The 22114-nt window shown below is 39.6% G+C and overlaps 1 protein-coding gene across 1 annotated transcript in view; it reads right to left on the bottom strand.

Moving 5' to 3' along the window:
• The window catches only part of prkar2aa (protein kinase, cAMP-dependent, regulatory, type II, alpha A), a 320293-nt gene that overhangs the window by 31064 nt on the left and 267115 nt on the right, over positions 1 to 22114 (bottom strand). Inside the window, exon 12 of the mRNA XM_073072054.1 lies at positions 8048 to 8201. Within this exon, the coding sequence (XP_072928155.1) occupies positions 8048 to 8201 (154 nt within the window). The remainder of the gene's footprint in view (positions 1 to 8047; positions 8202 to 22114) is intronic.

Below are 22114 nucleotides of genomic sequence, written 5' to 3' on the forward strand. Positions count from 1 at the left end.
CTGGCTAAAGAAATTCCTCTTCATCTCCATTCTAAATGGATTTCCTTCTATTCTGAGGCTGTGTCCTCTGGTCTTAGACTCACCTACTATAGGAAACATCATCTCCACATCCACCCTATTGAGGCCTTTCAACATTCAATAGGTTTCAATGAGATCCCCCTCACATTCTTCTGAATTCCAATGTATACAGGCCCAGGGCCATCAAATGCTCCTCATATGACAACCTTTTCAATCCCAGAAGCTCCTTTGAACCCTCTCCATTTCAGCACGTCCTTTCTTAAATAAGGGGCCAAAAACTGCTCAATACTCAATGAGACCTCAATAGTGCTTTATAAAGCATCAACACTGCATTTATATTCTTGTCCTTGTAAAATGAATGCTAACATTGCATTTACCTTCTACACCACCAACTCAACCTGCAAATTAACCTTTAGGGAATCTTGCATGGGGACTCACATGTCCCTTTGCACCTCAGATTTTTGAATTCCCTCGCCATTTAGAAAATTGTCTACATTTCAATTTCTTCTATCAAAGACCATACATTTCCCAATACCATACTCCATCTGCTACTCCTTTGTCCATTCTCCTAATCTAAGTCCTTCTGCAGTCTCTCTGCTTCCTCAACGCTACCTGCCCCTCCACCTATCTTTGTATCATCTGCAAACTTGGCCACAAAGTCATTAATTCTGTCATCCAAATCATTGATATACAAGGTAAAAGAAGCAGACCCAACACTGATCTCTGAGGAACACCACCAGTCATTGGCAACCAGAAAAGGCTCCCTTTATTCCCATTCATTGCCTCCTGCCAATCACCCAATGCTCATTCCTTTATTCATTAATGCCAAGAGTTAATGGATATTTTATATCTATTCACTCTTTTCCATTTAATAGATATTAAATTGGCAATTCCTTCATTGGTTTCTCAACACTGATCTCCAATGCACTCAATTGCTGCTACTGTTCATTTGGTTTCCTCACACTATATGTTGATTCAACTTAACTAGTATAATGGGCTTGCTATGTGCATTTATAATCACCTCATTTAAACTTCATCTTATATTACCATCACTAAAGACCTGCATACAATTCCCACATTGCTTCTGCCCTTTTAATTTCTCAATTCTACCCACATCTATTCTAGTTATGGTTTGTATTGACCTAAGATCCCAATTTTTTTTTATTGCCTTCATTCTTTAATACCTTCATTGCTTTAATACCAAGGCATTCCTTTTTCATTTTTTGTATTTTGCCTATCCCTTCCTAAAAACCAGTCACTGTGCTTAATTTTTACTCTAAATCCTCACGCAGCACTAAACGCGTAGACTACAGTGGACATTGAATCCACAAAAAGTAATGTCAAGGAAATAAACTGAATATTTCAACTGCATGTGGAAAAAACACTTAGATCGCAGGAAAGGTAATGTTTGCCCTTCAGCATATTACACTATACCAAAAATAACAAACACCTCATGGTGCTAAAATAATAAAACCCAATTAAAGAACAATACCATCACAGCAGCATTACACATGAAACTGTTTATAGAATGTTTATCATAATAAAAGAAATTAGTAATTTCAAACTGATCATGTTTTCATCCATGTGCAAAATCTACACCATGGAAATAAATGCAAATCAAAATAATACAATTAACTTAAAGCAAAATTAATAAGATTAATGCAAGGTAATCATGAAAATATCTATCTACATCTCTAGCCTGTATATCAAGCTAATCCGTGACAGAGTGGGAATACAGCCTGGTGACTGATTGATTTCACGGACATTTTTTGTGCAACTAACCTCCAACTAAAAACTCCATTCAAAATGTCTCTGATATATTGAGAAAAATTGCCATAACTTCTGTTGTAAGATCTGCTTCTTCAAGTCTTTAATCTTTTGATGAAACTAACTTTAATAGCTTATGTAATCAACTGTTTGCCGAATGCCCAAATGTGCACACTGCCTGTCGCCAATTCATTACCACAATATTATCAGTAAATTCCATACTTTGGTAATGCACATTTTCAGCAGAAAAGATACATATCTGATATATATTGCACATACAGTATCCTTCTTACAGCTATTTGAACTATATAGTGTTAAAAAAGTGTGGTTTCCATTTCCTTTCATTTATTCGCAACCATCAATCTCAAGGATGTATGCTTAGCCCACTGCTCTACACCCATGACTGTGTGGCCAAGCACAGCTCAAATGCCACTGATAAATTTACTGATGACACAATTATTGTTGGCAGAATTTCAGATGGTGATGGGAAGGCGAACAAGAACGAGATATATCAGCTAGTTGAGTAGTATCACAGCAACAACCTTGCACTCAATGTCAGTAAGACCAAAAAATTGATTGTGGACTTCAGAAAGGGTAAGACAAGGGAACAAACACCAGTCTTCATAAAGGGATCAGAAGTAGAAGGGGGGAACAATTTCAAGTTCCTGGGTTTCAACATCTCTAAGGATCTATACTGGGCCCAACATATTGATGCAGTTACAAAGAAGATTTGACAGCAGTTATACAGTGCCTATAAAAAGTATTTCATGTTTTATTGTTTTACAACATTGAATCATAGTGGATTTAATTTGGATTTTTTGACACTGATCAATAGAAAAAGACTCATGTGTTAAAGTGACAAGAGGTATCTACAAAGTGATCCAAATTAATTACAAATGTAAAACACAAAATAATCGATTGCCTAAGTATTCACTCCCTTTAGTATGACACATCAAATCATTACTGGTGTAGCCAGTTGGTTTTAGAACTCACATAATTAGTTAAATGGAGATCACCTGTGTGTGGCAGGGTGTTTCAATTGATTGTAGTAAAAATACACGTGTATCTGGAAGGTCCAACTGCTGGTGAGTCAGTATCCTGGTAAAAATGACACCATGAAGACAAAAGAAAACTCCAAGCAACTCCACAAAAAGGTTATTGAAAAGCACATGTCAGGAGATGGATACAAGAAAATGTCTAAGTCACTGAATATTCCTTGGAGGACAGTTAAGTCAATTATCAAGAAACAAAAAGAATATGGCACAGCTGTAAATCTGGTTACAGCAGGCTGTCCTCAAAGACTGAGTGACCGTGCAAGAAGTGGATTCGTGAGGGAAGCCACCAAAAGATCTATGCCATCTCTGGAGGAGTTACAAGTTTCAGAGGCTGAGATGGGATGGTGTACAACAACCATTGCCTAGGTGCTTCACCAGTGCAGCTTAATGGGAGAGGCATGTGGGAGATTCTGAAGTCGACTGGAAGAAGGTTTTATGGTCTGATGAAACCAAAATTGAGCTTTTTGGCCATCAGACTAAATGCTAAGTTTGGCGTAAGCCAAACAACACACATAATCAAAAACACACCATCCCTACCATGAAGTATGCTGGTGGTTGCATCATGTTGTGGGGATGTTTCACTGCAGCAGGTCCTGGAAGGCTTGTGAAGGTAGAGGGTAAAAATTAATGCAGCAAAATACAGGGAAATCCTAGAGGAAAACCTGATGCTGTCTGCAAGCTGGAAGAAAATTTGTTTTCCAGCAAAACAACACCACCAAGCATAAAGCCAAAGATACATAGGAATGACTTAAAAAAAACAAAGTTAATGTCCATGAGTGGCCAAGTCAGAGACAAGACCTCAATCCAATTAAGAGTTTGTGGCTGGACTTGAAAAGCACTTTTCACTTACAATCTCCATGCAATCTGACAGAACTTGAGTAGTTTTGTAAAGAAGAATGGGGAAAAATTGCAGTGCTCAGATATGCAAAGCTGATAGAGACCTATCCACACAGACTCAAGGGTGTAATTGTTTCCAAAGGTGCATCTACCAAATACTGAATTGGTGTATCTATGAGGGTGATCTCCATTTTACTAATTATGTGAGTTCTAAATCCAACTGGCTACACCAGCGATGATTTGGTGTGTCATATTAAGGGGAGGAGGGTGAAGTTTTACACACTCTCTAAGATCCAGCGACAGCTTCTTCAAGTCAAGTCACTTTATTTGTCATTTCAACCATAACTGCTGGTACAGTACATAGTAAAAATGAGACAACATTTTTCTCCCCTTTGCCATCAGATTTCTGAATGGAGATTCAGCGCATGAACAGTACCTCAGTACTTTTTAATCCCCCTCTTTTCGCACTACTTATTTAACATACATACACACACACGCACACACACACGTATTTACAGTAGTTTACAGTTTGCATTATGTATTACATTGTACAGCTGCCGTGTAACAACAAATTTCACAACATATTCCAGTGATATTAAATCGCATTCTGATTCCATCTTTCTGTACATTAATTATTGTTGGAACTTTAAAACAATTACCTGTTAACTATTCAATTTCTGTGTTTTTGAATTAAGAAAGCACTTTGTCTTCAAGTGCAGCCCTGACAGACAAAAAAAGGAAGGACATCTGAACTAGGTGTGAAAGCATTGGATGAAATGAGCTTGAAGATGATGATGGTTAGAATTTAGGCCAAAGTACAGTAAGGCCATAGTCAGTCCATGTGGGCAGCAATGTCTCTGTCTCAGTTTGCTGAGCACTGGTGCTCCCCAAGGCTGTGTGCTCAGCCTGCTGCTGTTCACGCTGCTGATGCATGACTGCATCGCAGGATCCAGCTCAAGACGTGTCATCAAGTTTGTGGATGACACAACATTGGTTGGCCTTATCAAGAACGATGACAAGACAGAGCACAGAGAAGTGGAGTGGCTGGTGGATTGGTGTGAGAAGAACAACCTAAGCCTGAATGCAGAGAAGCCAAATGAAATCATTGTGAACTTCAGGAAGGTGCAGGCAAACCATCCCCCTCTGCATATACATGGCTCCTCCATAGAGAGAGTTACGTGCACCAAGTTCCTGGGAGTTCATATCACAGATGACCTCATCTGGTCCCTTAACATCATCTCCCTAAACAGCGCCTCCACTTCCGAAGAAGATTGAAGCAAGTAACGCTCCCCCTCAGCCCTCTTAACTGTATTTTACAGGAGCACCACTGAGAGCTTCCTGACAAATTGCATCTCCATTGCAGACCAGAAGTCCCTACAAAGAACTTTGAGAACAGCTGAGAGGATCATAGGGGTCTCTCCACCATCCATTAGGGACATTTATCAGGAACGCTACATTTGCAGAGTCCTTAGTATTATTAAGGATCTCACCCATCCATCCAGCATCCCCTTTGACTTTCTACCATCAGGCAGGAGACTACAATGCATAAAAAAAAGAACGGTCAAGATAAGAAACAGTTTCTTCCTCCAGGCCATTAGGTTCTGAACTCCCAGAAGTATTGTATTCAAAGTGTCACAGGTCAATCTGTTCCATACTTTTCAATACTTAAAATTAATGCACTTTGGTTTGTTATTTGTGATTCATCTGCAAATTCTATCATTACCTTCATAAGTATCATATGTTATGTGCACTACTGCGCTTTACACCCTAGTTCAAAGAAATGCTGTCACACTTCTGTACACATTATATGGTTATGTATGATACATACATGTATATAGTTAAATGGCAATAAACTTGGCTTGACCTGAATGGAGATGTGCAAAGTCCAACTTCCTCAGAAAGTGCTGGCTATGGTGAGCTTTCCTGACTGTGTAGGATGTATTCTGGGACCATGAGAGGTTGTGTGTGATGTGCACTCCTAGGAGTTTGAAACTGCTTGCATTTTCCATTGCTGTACCACTGATGTAAGGTGGGGGGGGGGGGAGGGTGTGTGAGTGGTGCGAGTTCTCCTGAAACCATTTTCTTTGCCTTGTTGACATTAAAGAAGAGGTTATTTGCATAGCAGCAGGTCCTGAGCTCTTCCACCTCCTCTCTGTAGGCTGTCTCATCTTTCGTGGTGTTGAGCCACACCACTGTTACGTCATCAATGAACTTGATACTGTGATTGCTCAAGTGTCTGGGAGACTAGGAACTCGCTGCCAGGGCAGGTGGTACAGGCAGATACATCAGGGACATTTCTACCTTAGATAAGCACATGGATGATAAAAAAAATTGAGGGCTATGTCGGAGGGAAGGGTTAGATTGATCTTACAGAGTAGGTCAACAGATTAACATAACATTTTGCCTGAAGGACCTCTACAATGCTATAATTCAAAATGTAATAATGAATGCAGAGGAAGGCAACTTAACCACACACACGCATGCACAAAAATGCCTACCAATAACAAACAACAGTCACCAACATAATACATAAAAAACATCTGTGCAGCTCAGAAATTACAAATCAGCCAAATTTTCTACTACAGATTCTGTGACATCTATTTCTACACTGTCTAGATACATGGCAACTGCATCTATTTGCAAATGCCTATGCATTGTTCTGGCATAAATGACTAAAACCTTCACAACCGTTTTACATTAACACATACAATTGTCTATGTTTAGTTCAGGGGGCCAATCAATCTGAGGACTGGCATTTGAAAATACAATTTTTTTTCCTATTGCCTTAATTCAAGTATTCAGGTTATTTTTAAAGGAATTGAAAAAGCATTTGTACTTCAAAAAGCATCTACTGTAGAAACTTGGTGTCCTTCATTTTTTCCAAACTGAAACACTCATATCAAAATTAATTGATACACTTTTCTGATCACATCCCCTCTGCAGTCGCTTGGACCATTTTTAGTATAATAACAATACAAATCAATGGTAAACCACAATTTTAACTTGGATCTGAAACATTTCTCAGTTAGTTCTAAAACATCTGAAACAAAAGTACTTCCACATTACATCAGTTCTGGTGATGGAAATTTGCCCTTACTGGATGTATAAATTACTATCAAAAATCTGGGATAAGAAATAAAAATTCATTGTTACAAAATTTGTAAGAAGAAAAACCCACAAAATTTATTTTTCTTTAACTTGTATTTCTTAACACATATGTAGATGATGACACTTCACATTACAGAAAACTGTGATATGGACAAGGTACTTTTTTTTCTAGTAACGCAATCATCCATACCTCTACCATACCTGCCAACCCCACCCTACCAAACCTACAGGTCACCTGTATAATAATCTAGCAGCCCCTACCTGTTTCCACATTAACAGTTCTCCCCAGACAGGAAAAATAAAGATATAAAATAGGATAAACAGGTATAATATTTTAGACTGACAGCTTTACTGCACAGTTTTTTTCAAAAAAATATGCTGAGTAGCAACTTCATTAGGTACAGGAACGGAACTAGGTGTGGTCTTCTGCGGCTACAGCCTATCCATTTTGAAGTTCAGCGTGTTATGTGTTCAGAGATGCTCTTTAGCACACCACTGTTGTAATGTGGTTATTTGTGTTGCCTTCCTGTCAGCTTGAACCAACCCGACAGTTCTTATTGGACCTTGCTCATTAACAATGTATTTTGGCCTACAGAACTGCCGCTCGCTGGATATTTCTTCCGTTTCTCACACCATTCTCTGTAAACTCTAGAGAACTGTTTTGTATGAACATCCCCCAGGAGATCAGCAGTTTCTTAGACACTCAAACCACCCTGTCTGGCACCAACAATTATTCCATGGTCAAAGTCACTCAGATTGTATTTCTTCTCATTCTGATTGGTCTGAACAATAACTTAAATCTCTTGACCATGTCTGCATGCTTTTATGCATTGAGTTGCTGCCACATAGTTGGCTGAATAGATATTTGTATTAACAAGCAGATGTAGAAGAATGCCTAATAAAGTGGCCACTGAGTGTAGGCTTATTTCAGTTTCAACTGTTAATTTCTTTTGATCACTTTCTTTTGATCCAGGCTACCTTAAGCTCCATGTTAAACATTACACCAAATCTTTCTGAACCCTGCTACTGACCCAACCCCAGCTATCACAGGTCACACCATACTCTACCTCATCCTTGAGCCACGAGCAATGCACTAAAAGTGATGCATCTCTTTAATTACTTAACAAATAAAACTTCCGTTAATTTGAAATAAATCAATTTTCAAAGCTCTGATCTACAAACACAAATTCACTACATAAGAAACACTGTGCCTGAATATCCGACAAGCTTTCATGAAATTTTGTTGCTTTAATGTTACTTACCAGCCCCCAAAGAGCTCCTTCCGTGGTAGCGATGATAGTAGCAGCCCTTGGAGTGTTGTACATGAGTGCCAGCTCACCAAAGCTGCCGTGATTGTCATATTTGCCAACAAGCTGAGGCTGCCCACCCTTATTTACATATATATCATATGTACCTCTGTCAAAAAAATGCAAGAGAAGAAGATTTGAGGGTTTTGACATATTCATGTCCTGTGCATTTCATTCTTCAAGTTTAAACATTCCAACATTCAATGAGGTCTTTAGTAAATGTGCAACACATGCTGTCTTTTTGCAGGTATTTTTATTTCCACAAACATTCTTCAAGGAATGAAAGCTTCCATGCGTATCCTGTCTGTCTAATCTGCAACTCCAGTCCTTGACTCTGAATTGCCTCCTCAATTCAAGGGTGATTATTGATAGACATAAATGCTGTTGTCGTCAGTAATGTCAACAGTTAATAAATGACTAAAAATGTCTTTAGTGGCTATTTCTTCGACAGAGATCAACTAAAAATCACTGATTAAATTATTGAGGAAGCTCTTCCAATAGCACAGCAAGATGGTAAGTTTAACCTGTAACGTCATCCAGAGCATAGAGACCAGCAGTGTAAAATACAATCATCATTCTTCTCCGAGTTACTGGAGCACTAATGGGCTTCTCAGTTAGAGCCAGTGCACATGCTATTTCAGAGGAGACTTTCCTCTGTCATCCAACAATGCCTCAAGGATTCGGTGAATAGGTAAAGTACAGAGAACAGGTTTAGGAACAGATTCCTGAATGGTCAATGAACCCATGAACACTACATTGTTTTATATAAACTGTACTTCTTATTGTAATTTATAGTATGTTTTGCACTGTACTGCAGCTGAAAAACAACAAATTTTACAACATATGTCAGTGATAATAAGCTCGATTCTGATTCTGAGTGACTACGGCAGCTGAAAAGCTTCTACAGCATTCAGCAGCCAAAGATGAAGCTGAACAGAGTGCTCTCACGCTGAAAGTCTGAAATTTAAATAGACTTTCACAGCGAATTTATGTATCAAATATAGGTTCAAAACTGTGGATTAGATTTTCTTTTGTTTGATTTTAATAAAAAGATGGTCAGCAAAAATCTGAAGACCAACACATCTGACTAAAGATAGTTTCAGGAAAAAAATATTGTTACCACACATGTTAAGAAGGTGCATGGTGTGTTGGCCTTCATTTTTTGGGGAAATGAGTTCAAGAGCTGCAATGTAATGTTGCAGCTCTATAAAAGTCTGGTTAGACTACACTTGGGAGTATTGTGTTCAGTGCTGGTTGCCTCATTATTGGAAGGATGTGGAGGTTTTTGAGAAGATGGAGAGGTGCTTTACCTGGATACTGCTAAATTAGACAGCATGTCTACTGTGCAAAGACTGAGAAAACTAGGGCCTTTCTCTTTGGAGTGAAGGGGAATAACAGGTGGCTTGATAGGGGTCTATAAGATAGAGTGGACAGACATCACCTATAACAGCAACGGCTAATACAAAAGGGCATCACTGGAAAGTGATTAGAGGAAAGTATAAGGGGATGTCAGAGGCAGGTTTTTTACTTAAACACAGAGAGTGTTAAGTGCATGGAATGCACTGCCAGGAGTAGTGGTAGAGGCAGATATATGAGGGACATTTAAGTGACTCTTAGATAGGCACATGAATGAGAAAAAAAATGGAGCTCTATGTGGGAGGGAAGGGTTAGATTGATCCCGGAGCAGGCTAAAGGGTCAGGAGAACATCGTGAGCTGAAAGGCCTGAACTGTTCCCTATTCTATCATGAAGCCAACAATTCAATCATTCCATCCTCATGTTCTCACCTTTGAATTTACAACAGAAAGTGACAAAAATAGGACACAATAAAACAGCCAATAAACCTCTCAAATACCGTATATTGTTGTACCTTTCATAATTCTGGCAAAGCAAGTTTTCATTAAAAGCAGCAGCTTACAAGTCATACATCCTTGCAGTGGTGTCAAGAAAAAAGTGGACAAGCGTCCATTATTTAATAGCATCAAGGAGAAATTGGGAAAAAATAGTAAATACAAAATCATTAATAAGGTTTCTGTGCATTGAGCTTCCCAATTTGCAAGCATAATGCAGAGCTTTAATATGAACCTCCAAGACAGCAAAAATGCTGTACAATGAAAACTTAGATCCAAGATCCACAGACCCCTTGGATAATGGTAGGGGTCCTTGGCATAACAGATGGTTAGGAATCCCTACTTAGACCAAGCTTACATCAATAGAAGTGCTTTTAAATTTGTAATGATACAGGTTTCCAGAGTGCTGAATCTAGACATGTCATACACCACAGCAGACTTGGCAACAAAGAATACTAATCGATTTGTGTGGGAAATGCATTTCCAGTGCAAGCCAATATGTTGGTGGTGGGAGAGTTAGGGATGTTCACCTGTGGAAAGACAACAAAATACTCAACCCTGAACTCCATGCCAACAGTGCCAAATATTGAGAACTGCAAATACCAATTAAGAATGGGGGGGGGGGGGGAAATTGAAATAATTGAATATCTGTTTCTGAGAGCACAAAATATCAAGTAACTTCCTCTTTTTCTAGGTACAATTATGGATACTGTGAAGACAATGGTATATTTTTAGAGAAATAAGGATAAAATTAGTCTTCATTAGATTAACACTGTGCATCATACAAACGTGTACATTTCTGCCAATATTGGGTGAAGATATTAAATAATGACAGACAGCCAATTGTCTCATGCTAAGCAGATAATAGATACAGTACTGTGCAAAATTCTTAGGCACATGTATATAGCTAGGGTGCCTAAGACTTTTGTATAATAACAATACTAATTTTATGTATTGCATTGTACTGTTGTCACACAAAAAAAACAAATTCATGACACGTGAGTGATGATAAATCTGATTCTGATATGGGTCACTATTGTGGAATGAGAGCAGGAACGGGGAAGAAAGAGAAGAGCCAAGGTTGGGAAAAGGATAAGGGAGAGGGGAGGGCATGGAAAGCACCAGAGAGACATTCTGTAATGATCAATAAACCACAGTACAGTAGGTATTTCGCTAAACTCTGTTTCCTGGATAGTAAAGCTTAAAAGATGAGGAGGAGGAAGCTTAAAGGGGATATGAGGAGTAAGCTTTTCACACACAGAGTAGATGGTATCTGGAATAAGCTGCTAACGGAGATGGTAGTAGCAGACATGGTAACAATATTTAAGAGGTAGCTGGACAGGTACTTGAATGAACAAGGCATGGAGGAACATGGAATTAATGTCAGCAAGTGCGATTGGCATGATGGTCAGCACAGACACAGTGGGCTGAAGTTTCTGTTTCTATGACATATGATCTTACAACTGATTGAATCAAAAGCGCAAAGGCGAATTTTACTCTGTTGAGCCTGCGGGTAACAAAGGTTCAACAAAGATTCAAATAAGGTCAAAACAAGCTGTGGAGGTGAAATAACCAGATTTTGCTGAGCAGATGTGATACTTAGCTCCGGATTAAACAGGATGCAAGATTTCACACAATCTAAATTACATTTAAAGGCACTGAGCAAAAAAACTCCAATCCACAGTTATTCATATACAAGGTCACCACAGATTATGCTCTTGACGTCATTGACAATTTTGTGGCATGAAGGCATTAAATAAAGAGCAGCTGTCTTTAACACTACTCTAGAAAACTAAGAGATAACACCTTCACTCAAATTGGAATTTCACATTAGCTGTTGTATGCTTTGCCAATGAACAGCAGGGAAAGAAAATGCTACACTCCTCTCATATAACAGAGTCCTGCTGTTTAAACAAGGTAATGGCTAATTTGGCATACACGTTCCTTCACCGTGTTGCCTATGCATTGTTCATAATGAAACACACATGAGGAATTTTACACTAGACAGTCAAGAAGTGTATACTTTATTAAAATTAGTGATTGCTGATGAATATTTTCAAAACCAAAGGACAGAATCTATTGCACATTAACAACATTGGATCTGAATAAAACAAAACAAGAAGATGGCTGTATTTAAAAATAAGAACAGAAAATGCTCAGAACATTCAACAGGTCAGGCAGCATCAATGTAAAAATAAAGAAAGCTAGTGTTTCAGTTACAGTCATTGAGAACTACAGCACAGAAACAAGACCTTTGTCCCATCCAGTCCATGCCGAACGGTTCAGAGACATTCGTCAGAACTGGGAAAGGGAAAAAACAAGTTAGTTTTAAGCTTCAGAGAGGGAGGGAAATGATGGGCAGGACAAAGGGAATCTCCCGATAAGATGAGGACAGAGTTGCTGTTGATGAAGTTAGTTGGTTGATAGGTTAACAAGATTTGGCCTTTGACTTGTGGCCAAATCAAAGCGGCAGGACCCAGGCCCAAGAGCAAGGAATGTGCTGATGTTTGTATGATTTAAGTGCAGGGCCATATTGAAAAGGTCGGGTACAGGCCAAATTAGGGCAAAGGGGCCCAGGCCCAAGAGCAAGAAACAAGTTGATATTTGGCCATTGACGAGGTGAACTTGGGGTTGAATTGAAACGGAAGGGCCAGGGCCCAAGAACGAGGAACGAGCCAATGGCTAGCCAATTTAAGTGCAGGGCCAGATTTAAAAAGGTTGGAGTGTCAAGACCAGAGGCAATGGATGGGCTGATGTTCAGCTCGCTGCTGCACAAGGTCTACTCATCTCTGCACTGAATTGAGGCTATGGCTCCTGGACCGGCTGCAGTAATGAATTGGCTTCATGACAGTGGTCTCACTTTAGCGAACTTAGTTCTGATTATTGTTTGTTTATTTTTTTATTGTTTGCAAAATTTGTTCTTTTCTTCTGCACATTGTGTGTTTGACAGACTTTTTTAAATGGGTTCTATTTGGCTTCTTTGGTTTTTTTGGCTGCCTGTAAGAAGACGAATTTCAAGGTTGTACATAGTATACATACTTCAATAACAAATGTACTTTGGTCTTTAGAGAGATTGGGAAAAAAACAATGAAACATCAACCTGGATTGTTGAAAATGGCCAGAAGGCCAGGCCATGTGGGCAGAGAAAGGATAAGAATGAGATAACGTGAAACCTAGATTGCATAAAATGGCCAGACGGCCAAGCCATGTGAATGGAGAAAGGATAAAAATGAGATAACGTGACATGTGGATGACCTATAACAGATACAATTCTAAACACAAAAGACTCTACAGATGCTGGAAATCCAGAGCAACACACACAAAATGCTAGAAGAACTCAACAGGTCAGGCAGGCAGTGTCTATGGAGAGAAGTAGAGTCAATGTTTTTGGCTGAGACCCTTCATCACATATGAAACATCAAGCTTTTATTTCTCTCCATACATGCTGCCTGAGTTGCGGAGTCCCTCAAGCATTTTGTGTGTGTTACTATGCCCAGTTCTAATGCAAACAGAGAAAGCATATTACCTAAAGTTGTTGAATTTGATAGCATCTAGAAGGTCACATAGATGTGGAATGAGTTGATGTTCCTCAAGCTTACGTTAAGCCTTATTATAGCACAAGAGGCTACAGGTCAGAAATAGAGTTGGCTAGAGAATTAAGTGACAGGTTATTAGAAGCTCAGGGTAGCCCCTGCAGTTAAGGATAGGTGCTTAATCTGTGTAGGTTCCTCTGATGTAGATGACACAATGTCATAAACACCAAAAGCAATACACTAGATGTGAAGCAGTGCAAGTGAACTGCTGCTTCATTTGGAAGGAGTGATTAGAAAGATGATGTTGTAGGTGCAGTTGTACAGTAAAGTGTCATACGCAGACCTTTTGGCTGGGAGATCACAATAAGACCAGCAAATCAGGAAGAGAATGATCCCTTCACAATATTGAAAGGGGAAGGAATCATGTCATCGGTGAAGGACTCAGAACCTGCATCCAGTCTACGGAACACCCAGAACTTTTAGTTATCTGCCACAAGAAATTCTCCATTCATAATTATAACAAGGACCCATGTAAATTTGAAAAACAACACCTCATCTTCCATCTAGGTGCAAAACATTCTTCCAGACTCATTATTTAATTTAACAATTTCAGGATACTTGTTTTCTTTTTTCAGAATTTACAAACAATGCTGTATGTCATTAATCTGCAATATTGGGTCAGTATATTGATTTCTACCAGCACAATCTGATGTGCTGGGCACTGCTTTCAATTCTGTAGCTTTACAGCCTATGTGATCCTTTGTTCATGTCACCTCTAACTGCCTTTATTAATCTATCAGATGACACTGTTTACAGATTATCCCCATAGTAACTCTGGCTGATGACAAATACCTCTTTTATCCTAAGCCTTTTCCCACCTCCCTGCAATTGAAAGAATTGCTTGCTTTCACAATTTCACAGTTCTGATTAAGGGTCCTCAAGTTTAACTGTGTTTCTCTTTCCCTAGATGCCTCCTGACCTGCTGAGTGTTTCCAGCATTTTCTGCTTTCATTTCAGGTTTTCAGTATCAGAAGCTTATTTATTTTCATTGGCTAGATTCAGAATTATTTTTGGATGATAAAGAGAAAGGGGGAAAAAGAGAAAAAAAACAAGGAATGAAGGAGAAAGGAAGAAGAGTGATATGGGGACGTGTAGAAAATTCTCTTTAAAAATAATAAAGGGTTTATGATCTAGAACTCAATGGCACAGAGTCATGCTGCGCAGGACCAGGTTCTTCAGCCCAGTGCCCATGTTGACAAAGGTGCTGACCTGAGCTTTTCCATTTGCCTGCCTTTGGCCCATATCCCTCTAAACTTATCCTATATGTATAGGTATAGCCACGGGCACTAGCACTGGGCCTTAGTTATGCCTGCTTACATGTAATAGCCCTTGTTCCAAACACTCTTTGACATCACTGTCAATTCTCACTCTGCCACATTGATGACTGTGTTAGTGATAGGTCCTGCACTTATGCCAAACTCAGTAATTTTATCACATTTGCTATGAACTTCTACCCTACCTTCAAATATACCTGGATCATTTCTGACACATCTTCCCTCTTTCTGGATCTCTGTAACTCCATCTAAGGAGATAGAACTATTACCTGACTTTCACTATAAACCCACTGATCCCTGAGATACATTTACTACACTTCCCTCCGGCCAATCTCTTGCAAGAATACAATTGCTTTCCTTCAGTTTTTCCATCTCCTCTGTATCCAAGTCCTCCTTTTCAAGGACATGTGAAATGTCTTCCTTTCAGGAAACTTACCTTCAGCTCCCTGTGTTTGATGACACCTTCACTTGCATTTCCATTTCCTGCTCTTCTGCTCTCACCCCATCCTTCCTTCAGTCAGAACAGAGTCAGAGTTCATTGCTAGAGTGACTAAATTTCAGAGCAGGGAGGTTATGCTGCAACTATATAGTGTACTGGTGAGGCCACACCTGGAGTACTGTGTGCAGTTCTGGTCTCCTTACTTGAGGAAAGATATACTGGCTTTGGAGGCAGTGCAGAGGAGGTTCACCAGGTTGACTCCTAAGATGAGGGGGTTAGATTATGAGGAGAGATTGAGGTGCCTGGGACCATACTCGCTGGAAATCAGAAGAATGAGATCTTATAAAAACATAAAATTATGAAAGGGATTGATAAGATAGAGGCAGGAAAGTTGTTTCCACTAGTAGGTGAGACTAGAACTAGGAGACACAGCCTCAAGATTTGGGGGAGTAAATTTAGGACAGAGATGAGGAGGAATTACTTTTCCCAATGAAGCAGTGGCGGCTACCTCAGTAAATATATTTGACAAGATTGGATAGATTTTTGCATAGTACAGGAATTAAGAGTTTGGGGAAAAGGCAGGTAGGTGGAGATGAGTCCATGGTCAGATCATATTGACTGGTGGAGTGGGCTCAACAGGCCAGATGGCCTACTCTGCTCATATTTCTTATGTTCCCCAGACCTTGCCTTTTGCTCAACAACCCCCTCATCCAACGCATCATCCCCACCCTCCCTTCAGTCAGAACAGAGACCATTCCCCAGACATTGCCTTTTGATCTGCAACCTCCACATCTAGCGCATCATCCTTCATCATTTCTGCAGCTGCAGCACCAGTCACATCTCCTTTCCACCTTTTCCTATTTTGCATAAACCACTCTTTCTATCACTTCCTGGTTTGCTCATCTTTATTCACACAACACCCCCCATCTCCCACATCTTCCCCTGAAACTGCAGGAAATGCAGCCCTGGTATCTACATCTCCTCCCTCACCACCATCCAGACCCTAAATGCCCTTCCAGGTAGGCACACAGTCCAACCTTGACCAAGAACAGACTAGGTGACTGTTTTGCAGAATATCTATGCTCTAACCTACAGTGGCCATGTAGAGTTTACAGTTGAATGCGACTTCAGATACTCTTCTCACTTCCACACCGACCTGTCTGTTCTTGACCCTTGTCACTACGGGTGAGACCAAACTCAATCAAGAAGAACAATGCTTCATATTTTGACCAGGTAGTCTCCAACCCACTGAGCATTGCGTTTTCCATTTCAAGTAACCAGCACCACCTGGATTCCCTTCTTTCTCCTTCCAATCCACCTAAATTCACTCAGCCCTCCTTTTTCCAATTCCTACCAATTGCCGTCAACCAGTTTTGCTCCCCATCCCTCACTTGGTTCATCCTCCAACTACCTAACACCCACACACTTACCCTGTAAGTCTCCTATCCCCACAGTCAACAGGTTCCTTCTGCCTGTCACCCATCCCTTACCCAATCCCACTATTCCATATCAGATTCTAGTCGTTGCAGTTTCTTGTCTTCCCACGTATCACCTACTAGAATCTAAACTGTCCCTACCTCCACCCAGCTTACCTGACTCCAAATGCCCAACATCCTTGTCCTCACTTTGTTCCAGCAACAGCTTAACTCACCCCTTCCTCTCGCCTCCCTATACTGGCCAAAAACAAACCTGTATTTATATGATTTCTCATGATCTTTATATTATTGAAAAGCATTTTCAAACCAATGAGATACTTTTTGAAGCACATTTAGGTAGATTTAGTAAAGAGAGGAAAATAAATGTTAACAATAGCAGCTACCATGGTGCTGAGCTTGGTTTAAGAATGTGAGGATGAGAGGACATTTAAAATGAGATAGAATAATAGAGACAAACAATCAATTGTATGGGCAAGAGTAGTACTAATCTGATCCATGCCTGTTGGGGTGGCACCGTGGCGTAGTGTTAGCACAACACTTTACAGCACCAAAAATCCCGGTTCAATTCCCACCACTGCCTGTAAGGAGTTTGTGCACTCTCCCCATGACCAAGTGGGTTTCCTCTGGGTGCCTGACAGTCCAAAGACGTACCAGTTGTTAGGTTAATTGATCGTTGTAAATTATCCCCTGATTAGACTAGGGTTGAATCAGGGGAATTGCTCGGCGGCACTGCTTGAAGGGCCAGAAGGCCTATTCCGCACTGTAGCCCAATAAAGAAATAAATAAGTGGTAATGTGTGAAATGATAGAAGGACCTGGAATGATGGACTGAATATGCTTTTCATTCCAGGTTATCTTGAAGTGTTGATTTTGACATAACATTTACCTTCACATGTTTGTCAGATTCTCTTTCTGGCCAACATTCTCTCCAAAAGCACACACCAGCCCCTCAATTTGCATGGCAAGTATGGAAATATATTCCTAAGTCATTGCCAGTGTTATTTTACAACTGACTGCCAAATTATGATGAGAAAATGAGACATGGCAGCAACCTGCAGTTGAGAAAAGACAAAATAAGATAGAAGTTTGAGAGGTAACAGATTTACACTTATCCAGTGTTCAGTAGTGCAACAGTTAAGTTAATGAACTAGTACCCAAAATTCTAGCTCACAGAAAAATGGGAATTTAAATTCAAGTGATTAAATAAATCTGATTCTACCAAAATAATGGCAAAAATATATGTGGTTCACTGATATAATTCATTCATAATGTGAGCTTTATATGATTTTCTATCTGCATCAAGTTTGGGTCCAGCAGCCAAGCTCCAGTTGTTAAATATTAAGCGGTAAGAATTAAGGCCAGGGCTCCTTTGTGGCACTACAAATGATTCAATAATTATGCTACTTCATCAAGCACCAAATGCTGCAAAACTCTCAAACACAAACCAGAATGAGCGACTACTTCAGTCTCCAAAGAATTACCTAATTCAACTGGACATGTTTCTTTTCAAAGAAGACTGACCTTATGTTTGTCCAACTGTAGAACTGATACATGCAGATGTAGATCAAATAGTAATCTTAGCAGATAATTCACTAGCATCAAACTGAAGTGCAAAGGTCAAGTGGCTTAGAACTACCATTTCAATCTAAAAATAAAAGACTGCCCTTTTAACCACTTCAGTGCATTCATTACTTTCCTAACTAGCACAGAGTGAAATTTAAAATGTTAAGTTTTGCCAGAAGCAGCTGCCACAGATTCAAGACCCCAAATTTCACACAATAGGACTGACAGGTGAATGAAAAAGTAACAGTAATCGCCTAACTGAAAAGTTTGAATTACTGACGCACTACTATCAATGTTCAAGTTTGAAATGTAGCCGTAGGCTACAGATGGCATGGATTCCATAGCTACGTTTTATATCTTTGTGTGGCATTTGAGGTTTTGCATGTTTTTCTAAAACAAATCCATTTCTAATGCATTCTAAAATGGAGTAGGGAAAGAAGGATAAAGTTCGCAGGAGCCATTGCATCCCTTATCATTAACACTGCATGTATTGGTGAGGGTTAAAAAATGCGTTACTACATTCTCTTTACGCAACTGTAGTCTAACTCTTTATACAATTAATTTCACAATCTTGTCGGTTTGTGTACTGTTTGCTCTAACTGCATTCCGCCTCAAGTCAATTTTAAGCAAATGTACCATGACCGATCTGAGATTTAGTTGGCATGAGTAACTTTGTTATCTATTATTGAGGACTGCAGGATATTGGTCACTAAAATTAAAAACTTAATTCTTAAGCACGTGTACCACCTTTGCATCATACATTTCCAAGCTTCTTCATCAAATTATTTCTTGAAAAGGGGACAAATGAATTGCATGATTTCACCCAGGTTGTAATTCATACTTTCACAGAACTCTGTAGTAAAGTCCCAAATTCCCTCAAGTCTAAGAATTAACAAATGGTGTTGGTGACCTGGTTTGCTTCCCAGTCAATCCATGCTCTCAATTCATCAAAAAAAATCCTTGAATTGCTTCCAAGAGCTGCTGAATCATTTGTCCACTCGACTCGATGAATACTCGCAAAATAGAACCTCCTTGTATATTTGCAAATTTGAACCATTTTGTGTATTCACGTCCAAACCAAAAAGCAGCATCTGCAGAAACTCTTCTGTTTATAGCTTGAATGTTGAGAGAGATTTGCAGTTAAAATACATAAAAATCAATCTGAAATCACACAAACTGCGAGCTATCAAGCAGTTCATCCCACTCACTCTATGTAATAAGGATGAGTCATGAATTGCTCTTATATGTTCCTGTCTATTCAATTGCATCAGACTGGAAATGTGAAACAGTGACCAAGAAAATCAAATTCTTGCGTTCAGTGTAAATTTACATGTGCTGGTGGAGAGGAGATGAAATTGCTCCGAGCAGAAGCATCAAAGGGCCTGTTACTGAGTCAATAGATGGCTGTCTTCCATGCAAAGGAAAATGTTGTGTACAAAATCGAAGGATAAATTTGTAATCAGTCAAAATACCTTATTAATATTACATGCATAATTTCCTGAAAAACTCCAAGCATTCTACCTGTTTCAAACACTTCAAACAAAGATTTGGGGGGGGGGGGGGGGGGAGAGCAGGGTTATCAAGTTAACAGCGAAAAAAATTATGATCTTCCTGTCAGATTTAAAATCAGTCTTTCAAGAGAAAGGCAATAAAGACAATATTGAACATGGGCTAAAATTGGCATCATCAACCCAGATGGTCATGCTTGACTTTAGAGTGACATTAACTGTTTTTAAATACTTTTAACTTGGTTTATGAAAGCACTCAAACCTAACAAGGCAGAGTCAGGAACTCTATTCATTTAATGGAGAGCAATAATTCTGAGGAAAGTAACCAAGTTTCAAGTAATAAATATTTTTCAATTGACTAATTCTATTTAAATTATTTGTGTTTTCATTTTACTTAATCTAAATAAAAGATTTTAATAATAAACATGAGAAAGTCTGCAGATGCTAGAAATCCAAAGCAACACATAGAAAATGCAGGAGGGACTCAGTAGGTCAAGCAGCATCTATGGAAAAGAATAAATAGTTGGTGTTTCAGACCGAGATCCTTCTTCAGGACTGGAAAAGAAGGGGGAAGATGCCAAAATAAAAAGGTGAAGGGAGAGAAAGGAGGACGCTAGAAAGTAATATGTGAAGCCAGGTGGGTAGGAGATGATGGAATCTGATGAGAGAGGAGAGCGAACCATAGGGGAAAGGGAAGGAGGAAGGGACCCCGGAGGAGTTGACAGGTAGGTGATTAGAAGTAAGAGCCCAGAGTAGGGAATAGAAGGGGAGGGGAGGTAATTTTTGTTTTAATTGGAAGGAGAAATCAATATTCATACCATCAGGAAGCTACCCAGATGGAATATAAGGTGTTGCTCCTCCACCCTGAGGATGGCCCTATGTTGGGACAAGAGGTGGTCACGGGCTGACATGTCAGAACAGGAATGGGAATGGGAATTAAAATATTTGGCCACCAAGAAGTTCCAATTTTGGCGGATGCAGCAGAGGTGCTCGACAAACTAGTCCCTCAATTTACAACAGGTCTCACCAATGTAGAGGAGGCCAAATCAGGAGCACTGGACACAGTAGATGACAACAGGTTTGCAGGTGAAGTGTTGCCTCACCTTGAAGAACTGTTTAGGGTCCTGAATGGAAATGAGGGAGGAGTGCCAGGAGGAAGATTAGTGGGGAGGGATGAATGGATAAGGAAATAATGGAGGTAGCGATCCCTGTGGAAAGCAAGGGGGGGGGGGGGGGGAGAGAGATAGGTAAAGATACGTCTGGTGGTAGGTATTAATAATATTTTCTCATTAGTAGTAAGATTAATTTCTAATATCTTTTAGATTTTTTGTGAGTACTTCCAAACATCACACATATTCAAAGTCTTTTGTCTGGGAGTGTAGCTTAGCCAGATGTTAAAACATTTATGGGGACAGCGTTCACTATTTCCAAGCATCAATCAGAAGGCAAATTGTTGCTTCCAGGTAGCTTGTCACTCAACAGATGGAACCATGGTTGTGTATCACCATTTTTATAAACTGAACAAACTGTCCCAAAAATTCTTCAAGTGCAAACAACTTTAGTTGTTTATATCTATCTAGATACAAATGTGTCTCCCCAGCTGTGCTCATAATGAATTGCAAATTATTGCAAGATTTAATTGCATTTTTCTATGAAATACAGAACACTTAGCACAGCAAATGTCTGGTGGATCACAGAGCAATCCCATTCTCCAACTTACTGCCCCATAACAACCTCAAATCATGAGTGGTGATGAGTCAGTGTACAGGAACAAGATAGGACATCTGGTCATGTCTTCAATGTCAACCACAACAAGAACCTCTCACTCAGCATCATTACAGAAATGATTGTTGCCGTCAGGAAGGTTAGGAAACTTGCACATTGGTTGAATAGTGGTGAAGAGGGTCAACAGCTTTAAATTTCTGAGCATTATCATAATGAATGACCTGTCCTGGGTACAGCATAGAGATGCAATCATAAGAAAAGTGAAGAAGGATCTTTACTTTTTCAGAAGGTTGTGGAGTTTCAGCATCTCATTGAAGACTCTAGCAAACTTCAAAAGATGTACTGTTGGAAGTATGCTGGCTCGTTGCATCAGGCTCTGGTATGGCAATTCGAATGCAGAAGACTTTAAGAAACAGCAGAGAGCAGTGGACTACATCAGAGGAACATCCCGTTCCACCATTATTAAGTTCCACAGGAGATACTGCCTTAAACAGGTAACATATATCATCTAAGATTCCCACCACCCAGGCCATGCCATCTTCTTCCCCAGGCTCAAAGACAGCTACTTCCCTTCAACCAATCAGATATTGATCTAATCTGCACAACCCTAATCACTAGCTCAGAATATTAACACTA

Source organism: Hemitrygon akajei, chromosome 19 (genome assembly GCF_048418815.1).
Source record: "Hemitrygon akajei chromosome 19, sHemAka1.3, whole genome shotgun sequence".
NCBI classification, from domain to species: domain Eukaryota; kingdom Metazoa; phylum Chordata; class Chondrichthyes; order Myliobatiformes; family Dasyatidae; genus Hemitrygon; species Hemitrygon akajei.